The sequence below is a fragment of the Rhincodon typus genome, chromosome 5, assembly GCF_021869965.1.
Source record: "Rhincodon typus isolate 14 chromosome 5, sRhiTyp1.1, whole genome shotgun sequence".
NCBI classification, from domain to species: domain Eukaryota; kingdom Metazoa; phylum Chordata; class Chondrichthyes; order Orectolobiformes; family Rhincodontidae; genus Rhincodon; species Rhincodon typus.
This window is the reverse complement of record NC_063336.1, coordinates 54,307,351-54,325,887: the sequence shown is the minus strand read 5'-3', so window position 1 is coordinate 54,325,887 and position 18,537 is coordinate 54,307,351. Positions and strand designations below refer to the sequence as shown.

The following is an 18,537-nucleotide window of genomic DNA, read 5'->3' as shown; positions in this document are numbered from 1 at the left end:
AGCATCAGAGGAGCAGGAAGGCTGACGTTTCGGGTTGAATCGGTTGTCATTTCAATGCAAAAGCTACGATAAATGAAACAGCAAACATTCTCGAAAAGACTATAAACTGAATTGGTGTACACTGATAATTCATACCTGTGCCTGATTTTTCAATCACACACATCTCCACTGTAATCAGACAGGCCTGGAAAAGTCAAAATATTATTTAGTTAAATATTGGAATGTCGAAGCTACTGCTTTGCTTCCTCCAACATGAGTTCTGTTCCTGAGTTGCCCATTCCATTCTCCTTCCCGACCAGTGCCTCGGTGCATCTCTCATTCACGCTTTTATTATCCTGAGAATTAGCTAGTCTAAAACTCCCCTGACCCGACTCCTGCACTCCTGTATTATATTAAGCTCAGCTCAACCTAAATTATGTTACCTGCATCCTGTCTCTTGTCAAGTTCCCTTAAAGCAAATTATTGCAAACAACACCGACACCTTGTCTTAAAAGATCTGAGTCATGCAGTATCTTCATAGCGTAAGATTTCCATACTTCTGTAAACTCCTCCGATCTTATGGCACCCCAAAACACCGTTTAATCCAAATCTGGACCTTTGTGCACCCCGGCCTTCCTTCAACTCATTATTGACATCCACGCTTGCACCATCTAGGCACCAAACTCTGATTAAGGCCCTCTCTAAGCTTTTCCAATTCTCTCTCTTTCTTTAAGACCAAGCTATTTGATTCAAGCTTTTTTTTTGTTTTATTCAGCTTATTATCTTCTCCTTTGGCTCAGAGCCAAATTTTGTCCGATTGCGAAGTGTTAAAGGTGCTATATAAATGCAAATTAAGTGGCGTTAACATTGATCTATAACCTTCAGAATTAAATTATTTATAAAGGCATCCCGAAAAGGAAAACAAGTGCCCAAAGTATGCCCGTTGGCAGGATAGATGTTTTGAATGCGGAATGCTTCAGGAAGGTCATAGGGAAGTACTGGGAACGAATGAAAATATGAAAGCTAACAGAGGTCCTTGTGGGTTTTAAGACAGAGATCTCCCTTCATGCACAGTTTATTCCCAGCACTTGCCAACTCGTGTTGTGAATCCACACCATGCAGGCTCTCTTCTTTCGCATCCTACTTTTCACTTCCACTTACCAGGTAAGTTTAAGATTTTTAAACATTTTCATCAACGTTCATTTCTTTCCAGTCTGCCTCTGTCTTTTATAATTGTAAATTCATTTTACGTTCATATAAACACGTGTTCTTAACTGTGACCGTCATCACATGGATTGCTAAAATGGATAATAAAATTTGCATGCTTGAAAACTATGGCATTAGCCAATCACGAAGAATACTTTCAAAATTACTTCATCCATGTTTTGTCTCATTCGTTTGTTTAAATTATGCTCGTAAATAGGGTTTGTTAATTGGAAGCTATTCTTTGTATGGTAGCAGAGGTTTATAGCACTTAATTAATTGGTGAAATATATCACAAGTTCGCTTCGTTCATAAATCAGTCTGCTTTGTAAATTAGTAAGCATTCAGGTGGGAAGCTGCCGAATGCCAACGAGGATTTTCACATTTTTACTTTAGGGATCTAAGTTTCATATTCTTCATGCAATCAAATAGGGAGATGGGAAGAAAAAAAAAAGCAATGAGATCGAGCCAACGGTGCAAAAACGCTTGACAGATTTCCTGGTATTTTCAGAATGAAAATCTTTAACCTCGCAGCAATATGTGAGGTAGAATATACAGTAGCGCTGCTTAGAGCTAGTGAAAGTAAATGTATTTTGCCGGAAGTTGTGTATTGGAAAGCAGCCAGTTTTTAAAATATATATACATAATGCAACTTAAAATTGCTCATATATTGGAGCCCAACTCTTAATTTATAAATGAACTTTTAAAACCAAATATGCATGCATTTTGCTTCAGGGTATGATCTCTCACTTAATATAGGAAACAATTTAGTCAAATAGCTGGAGGCAATTAGTATTTGGACATTTTAATGCCATGAGTCAGCCTTTTGCAGTAATGACAAATTGGTGCAAAAAATAATTTTTGAGGCTATATTCTGTCTGCATGCAGCTTATTCATTTCATTCTAGTCTTTATTATGCTGCACTTTCTCAACTTTTGGTTCAAATTCAAAGTTTTGTCGGTGACATTGCTTCCCTTTGGAGCTAGAGGTTTATCATCTATCATGCCCTGTGTGAAATTACTGCTCTCTATAAAAATCCATCTCAATTCAAACCTATCCCTCAGACTGAGTGGCATCTGGTTGATTTGCAGGACAGCAAAACATCTCCAATTTGAATTGATCTTTACCACTAAGCAAAAACAAATTGGTTTGCATTTGTAAGAGTATAAAAGCAAGATCTGGAAAATGAGAGTTAGCTAGATTCAGTTCAGGGGAGAATACAATGTCACCTCCCCAGTCAATTGTTTTGTTGTATTCAGGAGATTTGACTTTCACTGGTTGCGCCTTCACTATTGTCCATCCCTATTTGCCCTTAAGAAAGTGGTGGTGAACTGCCTTCTTGAACCAGTACAGTTCATGCGTTGTTGATAGACCTACAATGCTATTAGAGAAGGAATTCCAGAATTTTGACCCAGTGACAGTAAAGGAATGATTATATTCTAAGTCAGGATTGCGGGTGGCTTGGAGGAGAACTTGTAAGTGGTGGTGTTCCCATGTATCTCCCACCCTTGGAAGTGATTGTGAGTTTGGCAGGTGCTGTCTAAGGATCTTGGGTGAATTTCTGCAATGCATCTTGTAGGTGGTACACACTGCTGCTACTGAGCGTCAGTGCTGGAGGAAGTGAAGTTTTGAGGATGTGGTGCCAATCAAACAGGCTGCTTTGTTTGAGATGGTGTCAAACTTCTTGAATGTTATTGGAATTACTCTCAACCACTATTGCATTCCAATGTCGTTCATGGAAGGTTGGAAATCAGTAAATGTTTCTTTGTTACTCAGCAATTTCCTGTGAATTATTTAATAAGTCGTAATAATGGATAAAAGCACAAAAGTGTGGATGCTGGAGATCCAGAATAAAAACATGAAAGTGCTAGAAAATATCAGCTGTTGTGGAGAGAGAAACAGAGTTAATATTTCAAGTCCAAATTGACTGTTCTCTGGAAGTGGAAAATATTGGATAATTTTCTGACAATTTTAAAAGGTGTGGAAACAATTGAAAGTTGACACTCAGGCTGATTTAAATTTTTAAGTTAATATCCCACTGCTACTGCAAGTATACAAAAATTGTGAATACACTTTAATATTTGACCTTTTTGTTAAAATCACATACAGGCATAAACCATTCGTCATGTTAATTGTTGGAAATGATGACTTGGGCTTTCCATTTGCTGCTTAGTTACCCAAGATTTTCTACATATTTATTTCAATGAACAGAAGAGAGTTGACAACTGAAAAGTGGAAAATCCTGTCCAATGTATTTTTTGTCATGCTGGCTACTGTGAGTCAAAGAAATTGTACTTTTTACTCTAAGTATAGTTACTGAGCCTGTGGAAAAGAAACTATGCCATATTGATGTCAGATCACATGGTTTGGAAGTCTGGGTCTGATAGCTCCAAGTAAGATAGCCTTTCCTACCAACCTCTGTTTATACTTATGTTCAATAAACCCTGTTCGCTCCCAGGAGTGTAGATTACTATATACTGACAATGGTGACCAGACTCTCAGAACTAGACATGGGCAGCAGAGCCTGAAGTAAAGTTCAGTGTTGGTAGACCACGAGGCTAGTCCTGTCTAAACACAGAGGTGGGGAAATTCTAACAGGACTAGATAGGCTAAACATGGGAAGGATGTTCCTGATGACTGGAGAGTTACAGAACCTGGAGTCACAGTCTAAGGGTATGGGATAGACTATTTGGGACTGAAATGAGGAGAAATTTCTTCTCCTAGACAGTGGTGAGCCTGTGGTATTTTCTGCCACTGAAAGTAGTTGGGGCCAAAACATTGAATGCTTTCAAGAAGGAGTTTGAGATAGTTCTTAGGGCTAAAGAGATCTTAAGATATGGGGAGGAAGCAGGAACATGTACTGTGTTGGATATTCAACCATGATGACATTAAATGGTGGAGCAGCCTCAAAGGGCTGAATGGCCTACTCCTGCTCTTATTTTCTATTCGTATTTGGCCGTAGAAGGCAGCATAACTGTTAAACACAATTCTTCAATTTCAACCCTTCAGCAACACCTCAGCTGCAAGCTATAGACCTACAACAGACCTGTGTATGATTATTATTTAAAATAACCTTGAGCAGTGTTTTGAAATAAACTAATCATTATCTTGTTTAAGCCTAAAACTTTGCTTACTATTTTTCAATTGAACTGCTCCTAAATGAAAAGGGGGTTATTTGTACATGCACACAAATTCTTAACTCAAGGACCACTTTGAGGAAATGAGGTATGTGGTTGTGACAATATGTTTGTACCAATATTGAGGCTGAAATCCTTCTTTACTAGGATTTAATTAGGAATACAACAATGTTATAATTAATTGTATTTCTGTTTGTTCACATCGGAATTGTGCTGTACAATGTTAGATATCTTAAAAGACAAATTGCAAATACAAAGTCTATGATAACTTGTTTTAGCACAAAATATTTAAGTTTTTGGGTAGTGGTAATTCAGTTACATAAATTAAATGTATTCACTGACTGATCAATAAAGTAATTGAACATTTTCCTTTTATCATCGTTGCTACCAATTCACCGTCTCAAATATTGAGGCAATTTCAATGTATCTTCTATGATTTCACCTTTATTTACCCTCTTTGTTTAGAGTCTCCATTTTTATTAGTGCTGTTTGTTTAAACTACACTTGATGTGAAATTTAAGGGGGCACCTTTTTCACCCATGTCAAGTTGCTCATAGTTCTATCTCACAACTTTGTCTTCTCTGTATGTGGATTTACTTTCTTATCCTGCCTTCTAAAGACATTTGACTCCAATGTGTTGGTTAGCGTTACTGTAGGTCACTAAGCTGGATGACTGGTTTCCAATGCAGAGTTAGACCAACAGCATAGGTTTAATTCATGCATTAGCTGAATTCACCATAAAGGTCCCACCTTCTGGATCTCACCCCTTAGCCTGAGGCATGGTGACCGTCTAATTAAACCCACCAACAATCAACTATTTTTAAGTTCACACTCTTGTGCTGATTGTTTGATGTCATTTGGAGAATTAGGGACTGTTAATTGTTTCAGACTTTTCAGTGTTTCCCACTTCCCAAGAAATTTTTTTTAAGAATGGGAATTTTGGATATTACACAGCAATTGCACGGTGGTAGGACCTGCAATATCTTGTAAGTTTGATGGTAATATTTTGTTCTATACCATTATTTAGCAGAGTTCCCACTGACATGATGTGCCAAGTTTTACTGATGATCTACAACTATCATGCTGTGATAGTTATGTTGACTCTCATAAGGGGGAGGTGTGAGTTATGTAGCACTGAAGAATGCAATGACCTTTTATTACAGCAGCTGGAATTTACAGATATACATTACAGTTGCAGGCTCTTGTGTGTGTGGACTCAAGCCCTTCCTCAATGCATCATGCTGCAAGTGAACAGAGCTCAGCAAGAAGGAGACAGCAAGCTTTGTACCACTTGCATTGTATTGCTTTATATTCAGTGTTTCAAGATGGCTCTGAAGCCTGGCAACACTTGAAAAAACACTTTTCACTGTATTTTTACATACATGTGACAATAAATTTCAATCTAATCTCATCCAATCTAACTAGGTCAAATGCCATGATGCAGTATTGATATCATGAGCGTGTACCCTTGAAGGCACACTGTTACAACACATAATACAACACCCACCTTTTCAATCCACCTTCAAAAAGAATGGAAAGGAGCATCTGGAAGCTATGACTGCTAATCTAAATGACCAACACTATTGTATCAATGAGAACATTTTAAGGAAGGGCCCAAAACTTGGGAGGAGGTGGATGTTGTGATGGCAGTGGCACTTTCAGTGGACTAGTACTTTACAGTTCCAGGCTAATATTCTGGGGAGCAAAGATGCAAATCCCAGTATGGTAGATGAAAAATTTGAATTCAATAAAAGTCTGGAATTTAAAACACAACTGGTCAAATGGTGAACATTTGTCAATTTTTGGTTCATTAATGTCCTTTCAGAAAGGAAGTCTGCATCCTTGTTTAGTCAGGCCTTAATGTGAATCTAGACTTAAAGCAGTGTGGTTGACGCTTAAGTATCCTATGGTCAGTCAGGATGGACAATAAATGCTGGCCTACACAGTGACACCCACATCCCATGAACACGTAATAATTAAAAATCCATATGATTTTCTGTCAGTTAAAAGGTGTGAAAATCGTACCTTTTCATTTTGGAATTTTGGGTGTGTTTTTGGTTCGTATGACTCCACATTAAGGAATATGATTTTCTGCAGTGGTTAGTATCACACTCCAGCTGCTTGGTTCTAAATTACACACGAGCCTGGCACTTTTTCCAATCTTATGTCACCAACTAAAGTAGAAACCTTTGTTTATGGCCCGCTTGTCTTCACTTGGCCCTTATTTTTCTTGTTTGCTCTTTCCTGTTGTTCATTGCTTGGATATGTAATCTGACTTGTACTTTATCATTAATGAGGTACACTGAAAAATAAATTGCGAGTGCGGAGTAAGAGGGTATTGATTCAAGTTAGTAAAAGACAAATTTCAAAACTTGATATCTGAAAATTCTGCTCATGTTTAAAATATATTATTGGACATCGGAGGTTAAGTGATAAATATCCAAACACAACTGGCAACCCTATGTCACACACAGAGAATACTGATCAAAATATCATGGGTGACAGAAACATCCCAAGGATAATGTAGATTTTCAAATGTTTTGTTCATGTTTTGCACTATCATGGTGAGAAAATGTAATTGCTTCCCCCTTACGCAATACATTACATGCAATCATAATAGGCAACTTGTTCTCCATAGCTATGTTAGAAAATTTCCAGGCATTTTTGGTTCATACACAAAACAGGCATTTATTCTACTTTAATGAATCAGATCTCAATGGAAAGTTGTCTAAGATAGCTCTCTGGTTTAAGCCAACCCACATGTTATGCCAAAATACAGGATATGCTCTACAAAGAGCGACAGGTCCCCCCGGTGGTGGAAAGTTAGTACTTAGTTTGGAAATTTACAGGAACATTGCTAACAGAGATTCAATTCCAGTGATGTTATCCTTAAGTGCAAATATCTTATGTCTAAAATATTATCTACCTCCAACTGATGGAAAGGTAAGTTAGTTCCTGCATTTCACCACCCCCCTCCCCCTCCCCCCCCCCCCCCCCCCCACCCACTGGAAGACTCTGGCTTCACAAACTCAGACGGTCTGGAGTTTCACAATTCTCCCAAAATGTGCTCTTTTCAGAATTTGGTTATGGTAGCCTTTTGGTTGAGGACTTTGATGTTGATTCTGATCCTGACCTTGATTCGTCTGTGAACTGTTTCTCCAACAGAGGATCTTTTATAAACAAAAACAGAAATTCAGAGGAAGGGTGGCTGGAAACATTAATGAAACATTAACTCTGATTTCTCTCTACGGATGCTGGCAGATCCACTGAGCTTTTCTAGCAATTTCTGTTTCCATTTCTGATTTCCAGCATCCACAGTTCTTTTGGCTTTTATTTAGAGGATCTTTTATGTCCTTGTTGTAAGTATATTCAAGACTAAGATGGACAGATGTTTAGTCAGTAAGGGAATTGAGGGTTATAGGGAAAAAGAAGAAAAATGGAGTTTGGGAGTATCGGTCATCATCTCATTGAATAGTGGAGCAGACTTGACGGGTCAAATAGCCTATGTCTGCTCCTCTGTCCTTTGTTGCATTGATTTTGGATGTTCTTTGCTGCAAAATCCAATAGTTGGTCCATTACTTTATCCAGAGGACCCATAATCTCATAAATTGCCTTTACTGAGGAACTCTTCCCTGTTACCTGTCCCATAACATAATCTGGCAGAATTTTAATCTCATAAATGTGCATCATGAAAAACAGCTGCTCTGACCTTGCAATATTCTGGAATGTTTCTTCATTTTGACCATGTCCTGAATCTGTGGGTATTGTTCTGACTTCCATTGAGTAACGAACAGTGCATCTCCATCTCTGGGTGATCTTGCCAGAGGTGGATGAACATCAGTTTGGGCCAAAGGGCCTGTTTCCATACTGTATTACTCAATTTGTAACTCCCCATCCAGATGCTGTGGTAATCTAAAATGATCAATAAAACGTAATGAGATGGCAAAGAGGGCAGTATTAGAATCTTCCCAGCCTGGGAGTGGACTCCCTCTGAGTGCCCAGCCCATCAGCTCTGTGCAGGCTCTGGGAATCAGACCAAGGGGCCATCAGAGCCAGGAAGGACATATCCCAATGACAGGTCACAGTTGGAATGACTGTACCTGCAGTTCACACAATTCCTTCAAATGGGTTTTCCCTTCACTCGGAGGGGTATGCTGGCTTTGGCCCTCATCAATTTTGAACCTTTCTGGGCCCTCTCCTTTCTACCTGAGCAGATTCCACCTCCTCCATTAAGGCTGCCAGCAATCCCCAACTCACTGAATGGGCCTGTAGACTCCAGAATACACCACCATCCTAAATTTAATTGCCGTCATAGAGAAGGCCAATGAGGAGTCCATTTCTCAGAAGATATCAGTGGATTGATGTGTGCATGGTTGAGATTCAGAAATGGTCCTGACTCCTGAAAAAGTGTCATCTCAAGATTCCATACCACATCCTCACACACCACACCGAACACATCTCATTTTGCTCAGTACGCTGCCCTCCAATTGCTCCCCTAGCATTACTGCCCAACAGGAGCATGCTACGTACATGCTACATCGTTAATGTACAGGCACATCACCCAGCTTCCAGCCATACCTGCTGCACATACACATTTCCATGGGCCAACATCTAATGCTAAGATTTGTACATATATTGTCAAAGTTGTATTATGCAATAACAGCAACAACAACAACAACATATGGTTATATAGTGAATGTAATATAAGGAAATGTTGCCAGGCGCTTCAGAGCAGCATTTGTAAAGCAAACTATAGCATTAAGCCACATAATAAGATATTAGGCTAGATGTTCAAAAACTTAGTCAAATAGGAAAGTTTTAAAGAATATCTTAAAGGATAAAGAGAAGTAAGGAGGTGGAAAGATGTAAGGAGGGACTTCCAGAGTCTACAATCTAACCTGCAGAAGGCAGCCACCAGTTCAAATTGAGGATGAACAAGAGACCATAATGAGGGGAGTTCAGAGATCTCAAAGGGCTCTGGTGTTGGAGGAGGTTCCAGAATTAGGGAGAGCGAAGGCCATGGAGGGATTCAAAAAGGAGGATGAGAATATTAAAAGCAAGCATCAGTGGGTTTTCATACAATTCTGTTCCTTCTCTATACCCATGACATTTTAGCCAATTGGAGTGCTCTGTCCACTACTCAGACTAAATCAACTATGGTCTTCTGGATCCAAATAGATCCTCAACAAAACAGAGTGTGTTTATTTGCCAACCTACATGAAGAAGAATAATTCTGAACCTTGTTTACTTCAGCACCAGAACTGAAAGCCAAAACTGAAAAGAAATATTAATACTCTCTCAGGTGGTCAGAGTCCACCCAAACATGGACTCATTTAGGTCAAGATTTCCATACTATGTCATCAATCCCTTGATTTAGTAAATGTTTATTAACTAGCATGATTTTAAATATATAATTTCTATGCAACAGTGAAATAGTACAGCATGATAGAATATAATTGTACTTATTAAAAATTTAATGCTGGTAATCTGATGTAATATTATTAACAGGATAGAAGTTTATAAAATAATGAGGGATATAGGCAGAGTTAATGGTAGTGGCCTTTTCCCTAGGACAGGAGATTTCAAGACTGGGGGGCATATTTTTAAGGTGACAGGAGACAGATTTAAAAAAGACACGAAGGACAAATTTTTTGCACAGAGAGTGGTTCGCATGTGGAATGAACTTCCCGAGGAAGTGATGAATGTGGGTAAAATTATAACATTTAAAGGATATTTGGATAAGTATGTAAATAGGAAAGGTTTGGACAGCTATGGGCCAGGTGCAGGTAGGTGGATTAGTTTAGTTTGGGGCTATGTTCAGCATGGACTGGTTGGATCAAAGGGTCTGTTTCCGTGCTGTGTGACTTTGACTCTATGACCAAAGATGAGTTCACCCTCCTAAGATTAACCCTATTTAGAATCACTGAAAATAACTAAAAATTTTACTGAACCATTCTTTAATTAGTATGCATTGCTCAGTTTTCTTTAAAGATTTTTCAGTTTAAAATGTGCCAATTCATGTCTGTCTGTCAAAGAAAATCAGTGCAAATTGATGAGCTTTCTGAGTATCACAATCGTGGATGAAATCTTGCAGTTTTGATTTTGGATAAGGTAAGTTCTGTTTGTGAGCTGGATGTGATGCAAGTGAATTTAGCCTCAGCCCAAGTTGAAATGCCCTCTGTTATGCACTGGAATGACCGATTCTGCCTGGTTTGCACTAATATTACCAGCAGTAGCAAGTGGAAGACCTCCCAAAGACACAAGGTTAAATGTAAACTTTTTGTTACATGATTGCAAATATCGTCTGATACATTTCCATTCACATACTTTTAACTCATTTTTTTAAAAGATAGCAGAACAGGAGCAGAGCATCCTTGAGACAAGATTCCTCAGATGTTTTAACTGTATCTAAGTTCTTATGCAGGCTACAACAGAGTCATGTGCAGCAAGCACATGTGAAAACTGGAAGGAAGACAGCAGGAATTGAAGACGTTCCTGAGCGCAGACAATTTTGCAAATGGCCATGCAAGTGTCCACGCGAACCTTTATGTTTGCCTGGAGTGAGTCTGGTTACTGATGGCTGTGGATGTTGCAAAACCTGTGCAAAGCAATTTGGGGAGCTCTGCACTGAAGCTGACACCTGCGACCCTCACAAGAACTTGTACTGTGACTATTCTGGTGATAGACCTAAATATGAATTTGGAGTATGTGCATGTAAGTTCAATTATAACAGTAATTCACTGTTTAAGTGTTATGAAAATAATGAACTTGAATCCTTTAATTCACTCCATCATTATAATTTACTGCAAAATGGTTATGTCCATGTTGTCACTGTTGTGAAAAGAAAAAAAAAGAGCTTGTCTACTTAAGACGCACTGAGACTATCAAGAATGGCATATTTATATTTCGAATATGCCCCATTTATTAAAGTGTTTATAATGTAGTGTACACGAGGGACAAATTTTTTGCACAGAGAGTGGTTCGCATGTGGAATGAACTTCCCGAGGAAGTGATGAATGTGGGTAAAATTATAACATTTAAAAGATATTTGGATGAGTATGTAAATAGGAAAGGTTTGGAGAGGTATGGGCCAGGTGCGGGTAGGTGGATTAGTTTAGTTTGGGGCTATGTTCAGCATGGACTGGTTGGATCAAAGGGACTGTTTCCGTGTTGTGTGACTTTGACTCTATGACCAAAGATGAGTTCACCCTCCTAAGATTAACCCTATTTAGAATACAAAAATAGGATGCAAAAATACAAATTTTTTATTGTCCATATTTGAAATCAGAAGCTTCTTGTCTCACAAGTTCCAGTGTACCCAGTGGGTATAGAAAAATGCAGTAAATGTTAAAGAAAATGTATTATGTGAAATTTGCAATCATGTGCTTGATGATCTGAGAAGCATGCTTCTTCTAATGCCGGAGCTATTACCATCTAAGAGTTCTGCAGGTATGAGGAGCTGATGTTAGGCAGTATAAGAACAAAGAGAGGGTGGTGACTAAATCTGCTCTGCCTGTGGGCTGCAAGTCCTAGAAGGCAGCCAACTGACCCTGACTAAAAAAAAGTCAACAGCCTGTCTCCGGGCAACTGCCTAGAATGCACACCCGTGGTGTTGATGAATCTACCAATCCTCCCCCACTAATTGAACCAAGCAACAATGTAACTACAACTCACTGTAAGTTCAGTAACTCGTTATAAAACTGTAACACCCCTTTCCATAGATTCCTTGGTTTAAAGCAGTAACCTTTTCCAATTGTGGTCCACATATCTATGGTATGTCATTGCTAAAGTTCATTGTTGCTGAAGCAAATAGGTTAACACTTGAAGTTAGACATAATATCTGTGGTGAAATCAATATTGAATAGGTGGTGTTTCCTTATACAGGTAGTTCTTCATTAACAGCAGATTCTAGGATGGTGAGAGAACGTTCCTTATTGTTCAGAAGTGCTGCAGCTTCAGCTTATTTTGCCTCACTTTCCTTACCTTTTCTCTTTATTCTCCACTTGATCAAAACTGTTCCCTGAGAGAGTTTGCCCCACTGCCTGTTTCTTGCAGTTCTACATCCTAAGATTCTGTTCACATATTATGCATTTCCATTCGTAATCGTGCCTGCTCCAATCTGTTGCATAGCATTTCAAACTGTTAAGTATCATTAGTCCACAGCTTGGTTCTAGACCACTGTGTTGTCTTCGAGCTGAGGGAATTGTCTTTTCAAATGCCGTAATAGTTGATTCAAATGGCTCCACCTTTTATGTCTGTTGAGGAAGGAAGCGCTGTTTTGCATTCTAGAAAGACACATTTTGTTATCCAGCAATGGGTACATTCAAAATGTCTCAACTTTGTGACTCGAGACTGAGACACAGTTCTACGGATTTTGAAACATTCCACTGTAACAGATAAATAGTCTGCATCTTGAAGCCAGTTTTTTTTTCAATAATTAATTTCAAATGTATAGATTTTTAAAGCAGAATGTTCATTTGATGTATTTTTCTTGAAAATCTATGATATCAAATGGTATGTTTGTAGCAAATTAATAAAGCATGTTGTAGTGATTGTAATGAGGTCAGCCAGGAGAACCTCATAGAATATGAGTTCCCTGATTGGGGCTGTTAATCTGGTCCAATCAGGAAGCCATGGCTGACAGATAAGGACAGGAGTGTCAGACATCTTTTTCACTCTGAGAGCTGGCTCTGAGGGAGCTGGATCAGTGTCAAGGACTCTCCACGTGTAAATAAAGGGTGACTTGGTAACGGAATACTAGCCTCTGTGGAGTTACAGCAGCTTGCACTTTGTTATTGAGGACATAATGTAAAAGAGCAAGGAGGTTATGTGGAACTTATAAAAGACGCAAGTTTAGCCTCCATTAAATATTGTGCCCAGTTCTGTGAACAGCATTTTAGGATGGATGTGAAGACCATTGGAGAGAGTAGAGAAAGGATTCACCAGAATGATACCAGGGAGGAAGAGCTTGGGTTATGAAGAAATAATGGAGAAGCTGAAGCTGCTTTCCTTGGAGCTGGGAGGAAATTTGACAGTTATTGAAAATCATGAGGGATCTGCACAGAGTAAATAGGGAGAACCTGTTCCCTCTTGTGAAGAATGACACAGCACTGATTTTAAAAAAATGGCAAAAGGAGGAAAGGCAATTTAGGGGAAAAGAATTGTTCATGCAGAAAGTTGCTAATTTCCTGAATGCACTGCCCAAGAATTTAGTACAGGCATGTTCTACTGAGGCATTCAAAATGGAATCAGGCTGTTATCTGTAAAGGATATGCAGGGTTATGGGGAGAAGGAGAGAGATTGGCACTAAGTGAATTTGGAAAGCCAGTACAATGGCACAATGAGCCAAAGGACCTCCTTCTACACTGCAACAATTCTGTGACACTGTGAGGAGAAAATAACTGAATGCCAATACTGAATGCACTGACAGAAGATGTGGACTAGATTTATTTTGCTTCAAATTTTCATTAGACAAATCGAGTATCTTTTGCCTGACTCTTCTGATTGGATTCCTCAGTCTATCCCTTGTAACTTGAATTGTTAAAAGTTATTGGTGGCAAAAGCATTGAACTATTAGCACTGTAGGCACTGCTACCATGGTTAAGAACTGAAGTTTGCATGGCTAAAGGAAAACTTTACAATGGAAATTATGGAAGTCAAAGCAGCGACATTACATTTTCCTATTTTTTTCTACCAGAGGCATTAACCTACTTTAAAATAAATGCATTTCTCCAGCAGCCAAATTTGTAATTGGAGGAGTATTAAGCCTTCATTCACTATGACAACCCACATTATTTCTAGCTTCTAGACTTTTCTGAGAAAAAAAATATCTTTAATAGAATAGAACAGAATGGAAATGTATTATTATGTGTACTTTTACATGAGAAATACAATGAAAAGTTTCATAAGTCACCCCATCACAATGCCTACGTCAATGACAGAAATCATGTATGATAAGGCAAAAAAGTAAAATTAAGACAAAGTTCAATACAGTTCAGCTAATGGCTCCTGGGCTGAGGAAAGCCAATTAAGGAATGATGGGATACCCTGAAGACAAAGAAAGGACGAGGTTGCCGTGCTGGTCTGCTGGAATACTGGGCCAGAAGCCTCTACCGAAGAAGGCCATCATGCCAGGCCGAGACTGCCACTCCTGGACGTGACTGTCAGCCAGGCTGCTGGAATACCTGGAAGCTAACGCCAAAGAAGACCCCCAAATGGGGACAAGACCGCCACACCAGGAGACCCCCACGTCGGGCCGCTGGAATACGTGGAAGCAGAAGACGAAGAAGACCTCCATACTTGGACGAGACCGCCACATCAGAACTACTCATGACCATCAGAATGAGAAATGGAGGAATGTGTCTGTACAAACATAGAAAATAGGAGCAGGAGTAGGTCATTCAGCCCTTCGAGCCTGCTCCACCATTCAAGATGAATATGGTTGATCATTCCACTCAATACCCTATTCTCGCTTTCCCCAACACCCTTTGATCCCAAATGTCTTAAGCTCTACAATCTAACTCCTCTTGAAATGATTCAATGTTTTGGAATCAACAGCTTTCTGTGGCAGAGAGGTCCACGTGTTCACCACTGTCTGGGTGAAGAGATTTTGCCTCATCCTAGTTGTAACTGGCATACCCTGTATCCTTCAACTGTGACCACTGGTTCTTGACTCCCCAGTCATCCTTCCTGCATTTACTCTGTATAGTACTGTTAGAATTTTATCTATTTCTAATAAGAACTTGCCTCATTCTTATAAACTCCAGTGAAAATAGTCCTAACAGATCTTGTCTGTAGTTATATTCATTCATTTATTGAGAGTACTTGGCTTCATTCCAATTTGGAATGTGTTTGAAGTCGTTATTTATTAACCCCATGAGATGGCTGTGGCATACTAAACACACTGGGGTCTCAAGAAAGCTTATACCTTCCACACATGTGACAGCAGAGGGGTCTAGGTGTTGTAGAATCATACAGTATAGAAGACACTCTTTAGCCAATCAAGTGTACACTGACAAAAGACTACTATAAATCTACACGAGTCAAATTTTCCAGCACTTGGCCCATAACCGTCTTATGACATTTCAAGTGCGCATCCAACTACTTTTTAAAGTTTGTGAGGTTTTCTACCTCAACAACCCGCCAAGGCAGTGCATTTGAGATTTCCACCACCCTTTGGGTGAAAAAACATTTTCTCAAATCCCCTTTAAACCTCCTGCCTTTCACCTTAAAAATATGTCCCCGTGTTATTGACCCTTCAACTAAGGGAAACATCTGTTTTTTATCTATCCTGTTTAAGTCTCGTATAATCTCATATTCCTCGATCAGCCTACTCTCAGCCTACTCCGCTCTAAAGGACACAACCCGAGCCTATCCAGTCTCTCTTTACAGCTAAACTACTCCATTTCAGACAACATCCTGGTGAATCTCCTCTGTACCCTCTCCACTGCAATCACAACCTTCCTGTAGTGTGGTGACTAGAACTGCACACTGTACTGCAGCTATGGCCTAACCAAATTCCTGTACAGCTCCAAGATAACCTCACTGCTCTTACAATCTATCCTATGACTGATAAAGACAAGTATCCCATATACTTCCTTAACTACCCTATTAACCTGTCCAGCCACCTTCAGGGATTGGTGGACAAGCACCCCAAGGTCCCTCTATTCCACTGAGTTTCCTAGTGTCCTGCCATGCATTGAATACACTTTTCTTGTTACTCCTTCTTCCAAAGTGCATCACCTCATTTATCAGGAATAAGTTGCATCAGCCACTGATCTGCCCATCTGACTAATCCACTTATATCATCCAGTAATCTAAGACCTTATTCCTCACTATTAATAACACAACCAATCTTTGTGTCTTCCACAAACTTACTTAACATTGCCCCCACATTTTCTTCTGTATTGTTTATATATATCAATAGGGACCCAACGCCAGTCCCTGTAGTACGCCACTGGACACCAGCCTCCAGTCACACAAACAGCCTTCTATCGCCACCCTCCGTCTCCTGTCACTGAACCAATTCAACTAAGGGCAACATCTGTTTTCTATCCACCCTGTCTAAGATCCTCATAATCTTATATACCTCAATCAGGTCTACTCTCAGCCTTCTCTGCTCTAAAGAAAACAATCTGAGCTTATCCAGTTGTATTTTGGATAAAACTTGCTAAGTTACTCTGGGTCCCATGTGCTTTTACCTTCCTTATCAACCTCCCATGTAGGACCTTGTCCAAGACATTACTGAAATCCATATAAACAGCATCAACTGCACCGCCCTTACCTGCACAACTAAACACCTCCTCGAAAAATTCAGTCAAACTTGTTAGGCATGACTTCCCTCTGACAAAGCCATGCTGACAATTCCTGATCAAATCTTGCCCCTCCAAGTGAAGATTAATTCTTCCCTTCAGAATTTTCTCAAATAGTTCCCTTACCACTGATATGAGACTCTCTGCTCTGTACTTCCCTGGTTTATCTCTACCACATTTCTTGAAAAGTGGAACCACATTCCCTGTCCTTCAATTGCCTGACATCTCCCCTGTAGCCAGAGAGAAATTAAAAACAGTGGGTCAGAGACCCTGTAACTTCTTCCCTCACCTCTCACAACAGCCTGGAATACAATGCATCTGGACCTGTAAATTTGTTAATTGTTAAACCTGTCAAAATCTCTGATACCTCCTCACACCCTATGATAATCTGCTGAAGAATTTCACAGTCCCTCTTCCTGACTTTTGCACCTACATTCTCCAAAGCGGAACAGGTGTAAAACATTCATTTGATACCCTGCTAGTGTCCTCTGCTCCACACGTATGTGGGCCCTACTCTATCTCTGGTTATCCTTTTCCACTGGATATACTTATTGAATATCTTGGAATTGTTCCTAATAAACCTGCCAGTTCATTTTAATGTCCCCCAACCCCTTTGCTCTTCTGATTGCTGTCTTAAGTTACCCCCTGCATTTTTTATAATTCATTAGGACCTCAATTGATTGGTACCTTTGTACCTATTAAAAGTATCTCTTTTTCTTCTTTTCAAGTCCTGAATATTCGTGCATATCCAGGGTTCTCTGGACTTGTTGCTCCTACATTTCACCCTAAATGGAATATTTTGGGCCTGTACTCTCACAAATTGCATTTTGAAAACTCCCTACAGTTCTGGTGTAGATTTACCCAGAAGAAGCTGATCCCAGTCTACCTTGGCCAGATCCTGCCTGTTTTTAAAAAATAAAATCTTCTTTCCCCTTTCTGACAGACACTATGTTTCCCTTACCAGTGCATAAATCACAAGAGTGAGTATGCAGGCACAGTATGTAAATAGAAACTTTTGTTATTAATTATCATGAGGGTAATTTAATACAAAAGTCAGGAGGTTATACTTAACAGTTTTACAAATTACATTGGTAAGACCTCAGCTTGAGTACAGTGCACAGAATTGGTCACTTTATTAAAGGAAGGATGTAAATGTATTAGAAACAGTTTAGAGGAGGTTTATTAGAGTAATGCCTGGGATGGTTGTGTTGTCTCATGAGGAAAGGTTGGATAGACTAGGTTTAGCTGAGTTTAACAGGATAAGACGTGACTTAAAACATAAAAATAACCTGAGACAGCATAGATGTGGAAAGGATATTTATGGGAGAATCTTGTACTGGCTTCACTTGAAACAGAGATTTGACAAGTTGTTTCTTTTTCTCTCATTTTGGAATTCTCTATCTAACAAGGTTTTGAATGCAGAGTACTTGCATATTTTTCAGGCAGAGGTGAATAGATTTGTGTTTGGCAAGGGATTGAAAGGCATCAGGGGTATGCAGGAATGTAGATTCAAGGTTGCAATCAGATTAGCCGTGATATTATTGAATAGAGGAGAAGCTCGAGGGGCAGAATGACTTTTCTCCCACTCCTGATTTGTATATTTGTATGCACTGTGGCAACATGAGAACATCACCTTCTCCAACTCAGACAACATCCTGATTTAGAAATGTATTTTCATCCCTTTCATGTTGCTGGGTCTAAATCTTGAGATTCCCTACACCATAACACACAGACTGCAACAGTTCAAGAAGACTACTCATGACCAATTTATGAAGAACCATTGAGGATTTTGGTTTATACTCTGGAACAAAAACAAAGTTGCTGGAAAAGCTCAGCAGGTCTGGCAGCATCTGTGGAGGAGAAAACAGAGTTAACGTTTCGGGTCCGGTGACCCTTCCTCAGAACTG

General features: G+C 39.5%; 1 protein-coding gene across 1 annotated transcript in view; it reads left to right on the top strand.

The window, feature by feature from the left end:
• Window positions 1-927: 927 nt before the first annotated feature.
• The window catches only part of ccn6 (cellular communication network factor 6), a 29,543-nt gene continuing 11,933 nt past the window's right edge, over window positions 928-18,537 (top strand). The window contains exons 1-2 of the mRNA XM_048596991.1: window positions 928-1,143; window positions 10,733-11,033. Of these exons, the coding sequence (XP_048452948.1) occupies window positions 1,096-1,143; window positions 10,733-11,033 (349 nt within the window). The 5' untranslated portion in view covers window positions 928-1,095. The remainder of the gene's footprint in view (window positions 1,144-10,732; window positions 11,034-18,537) is intronic.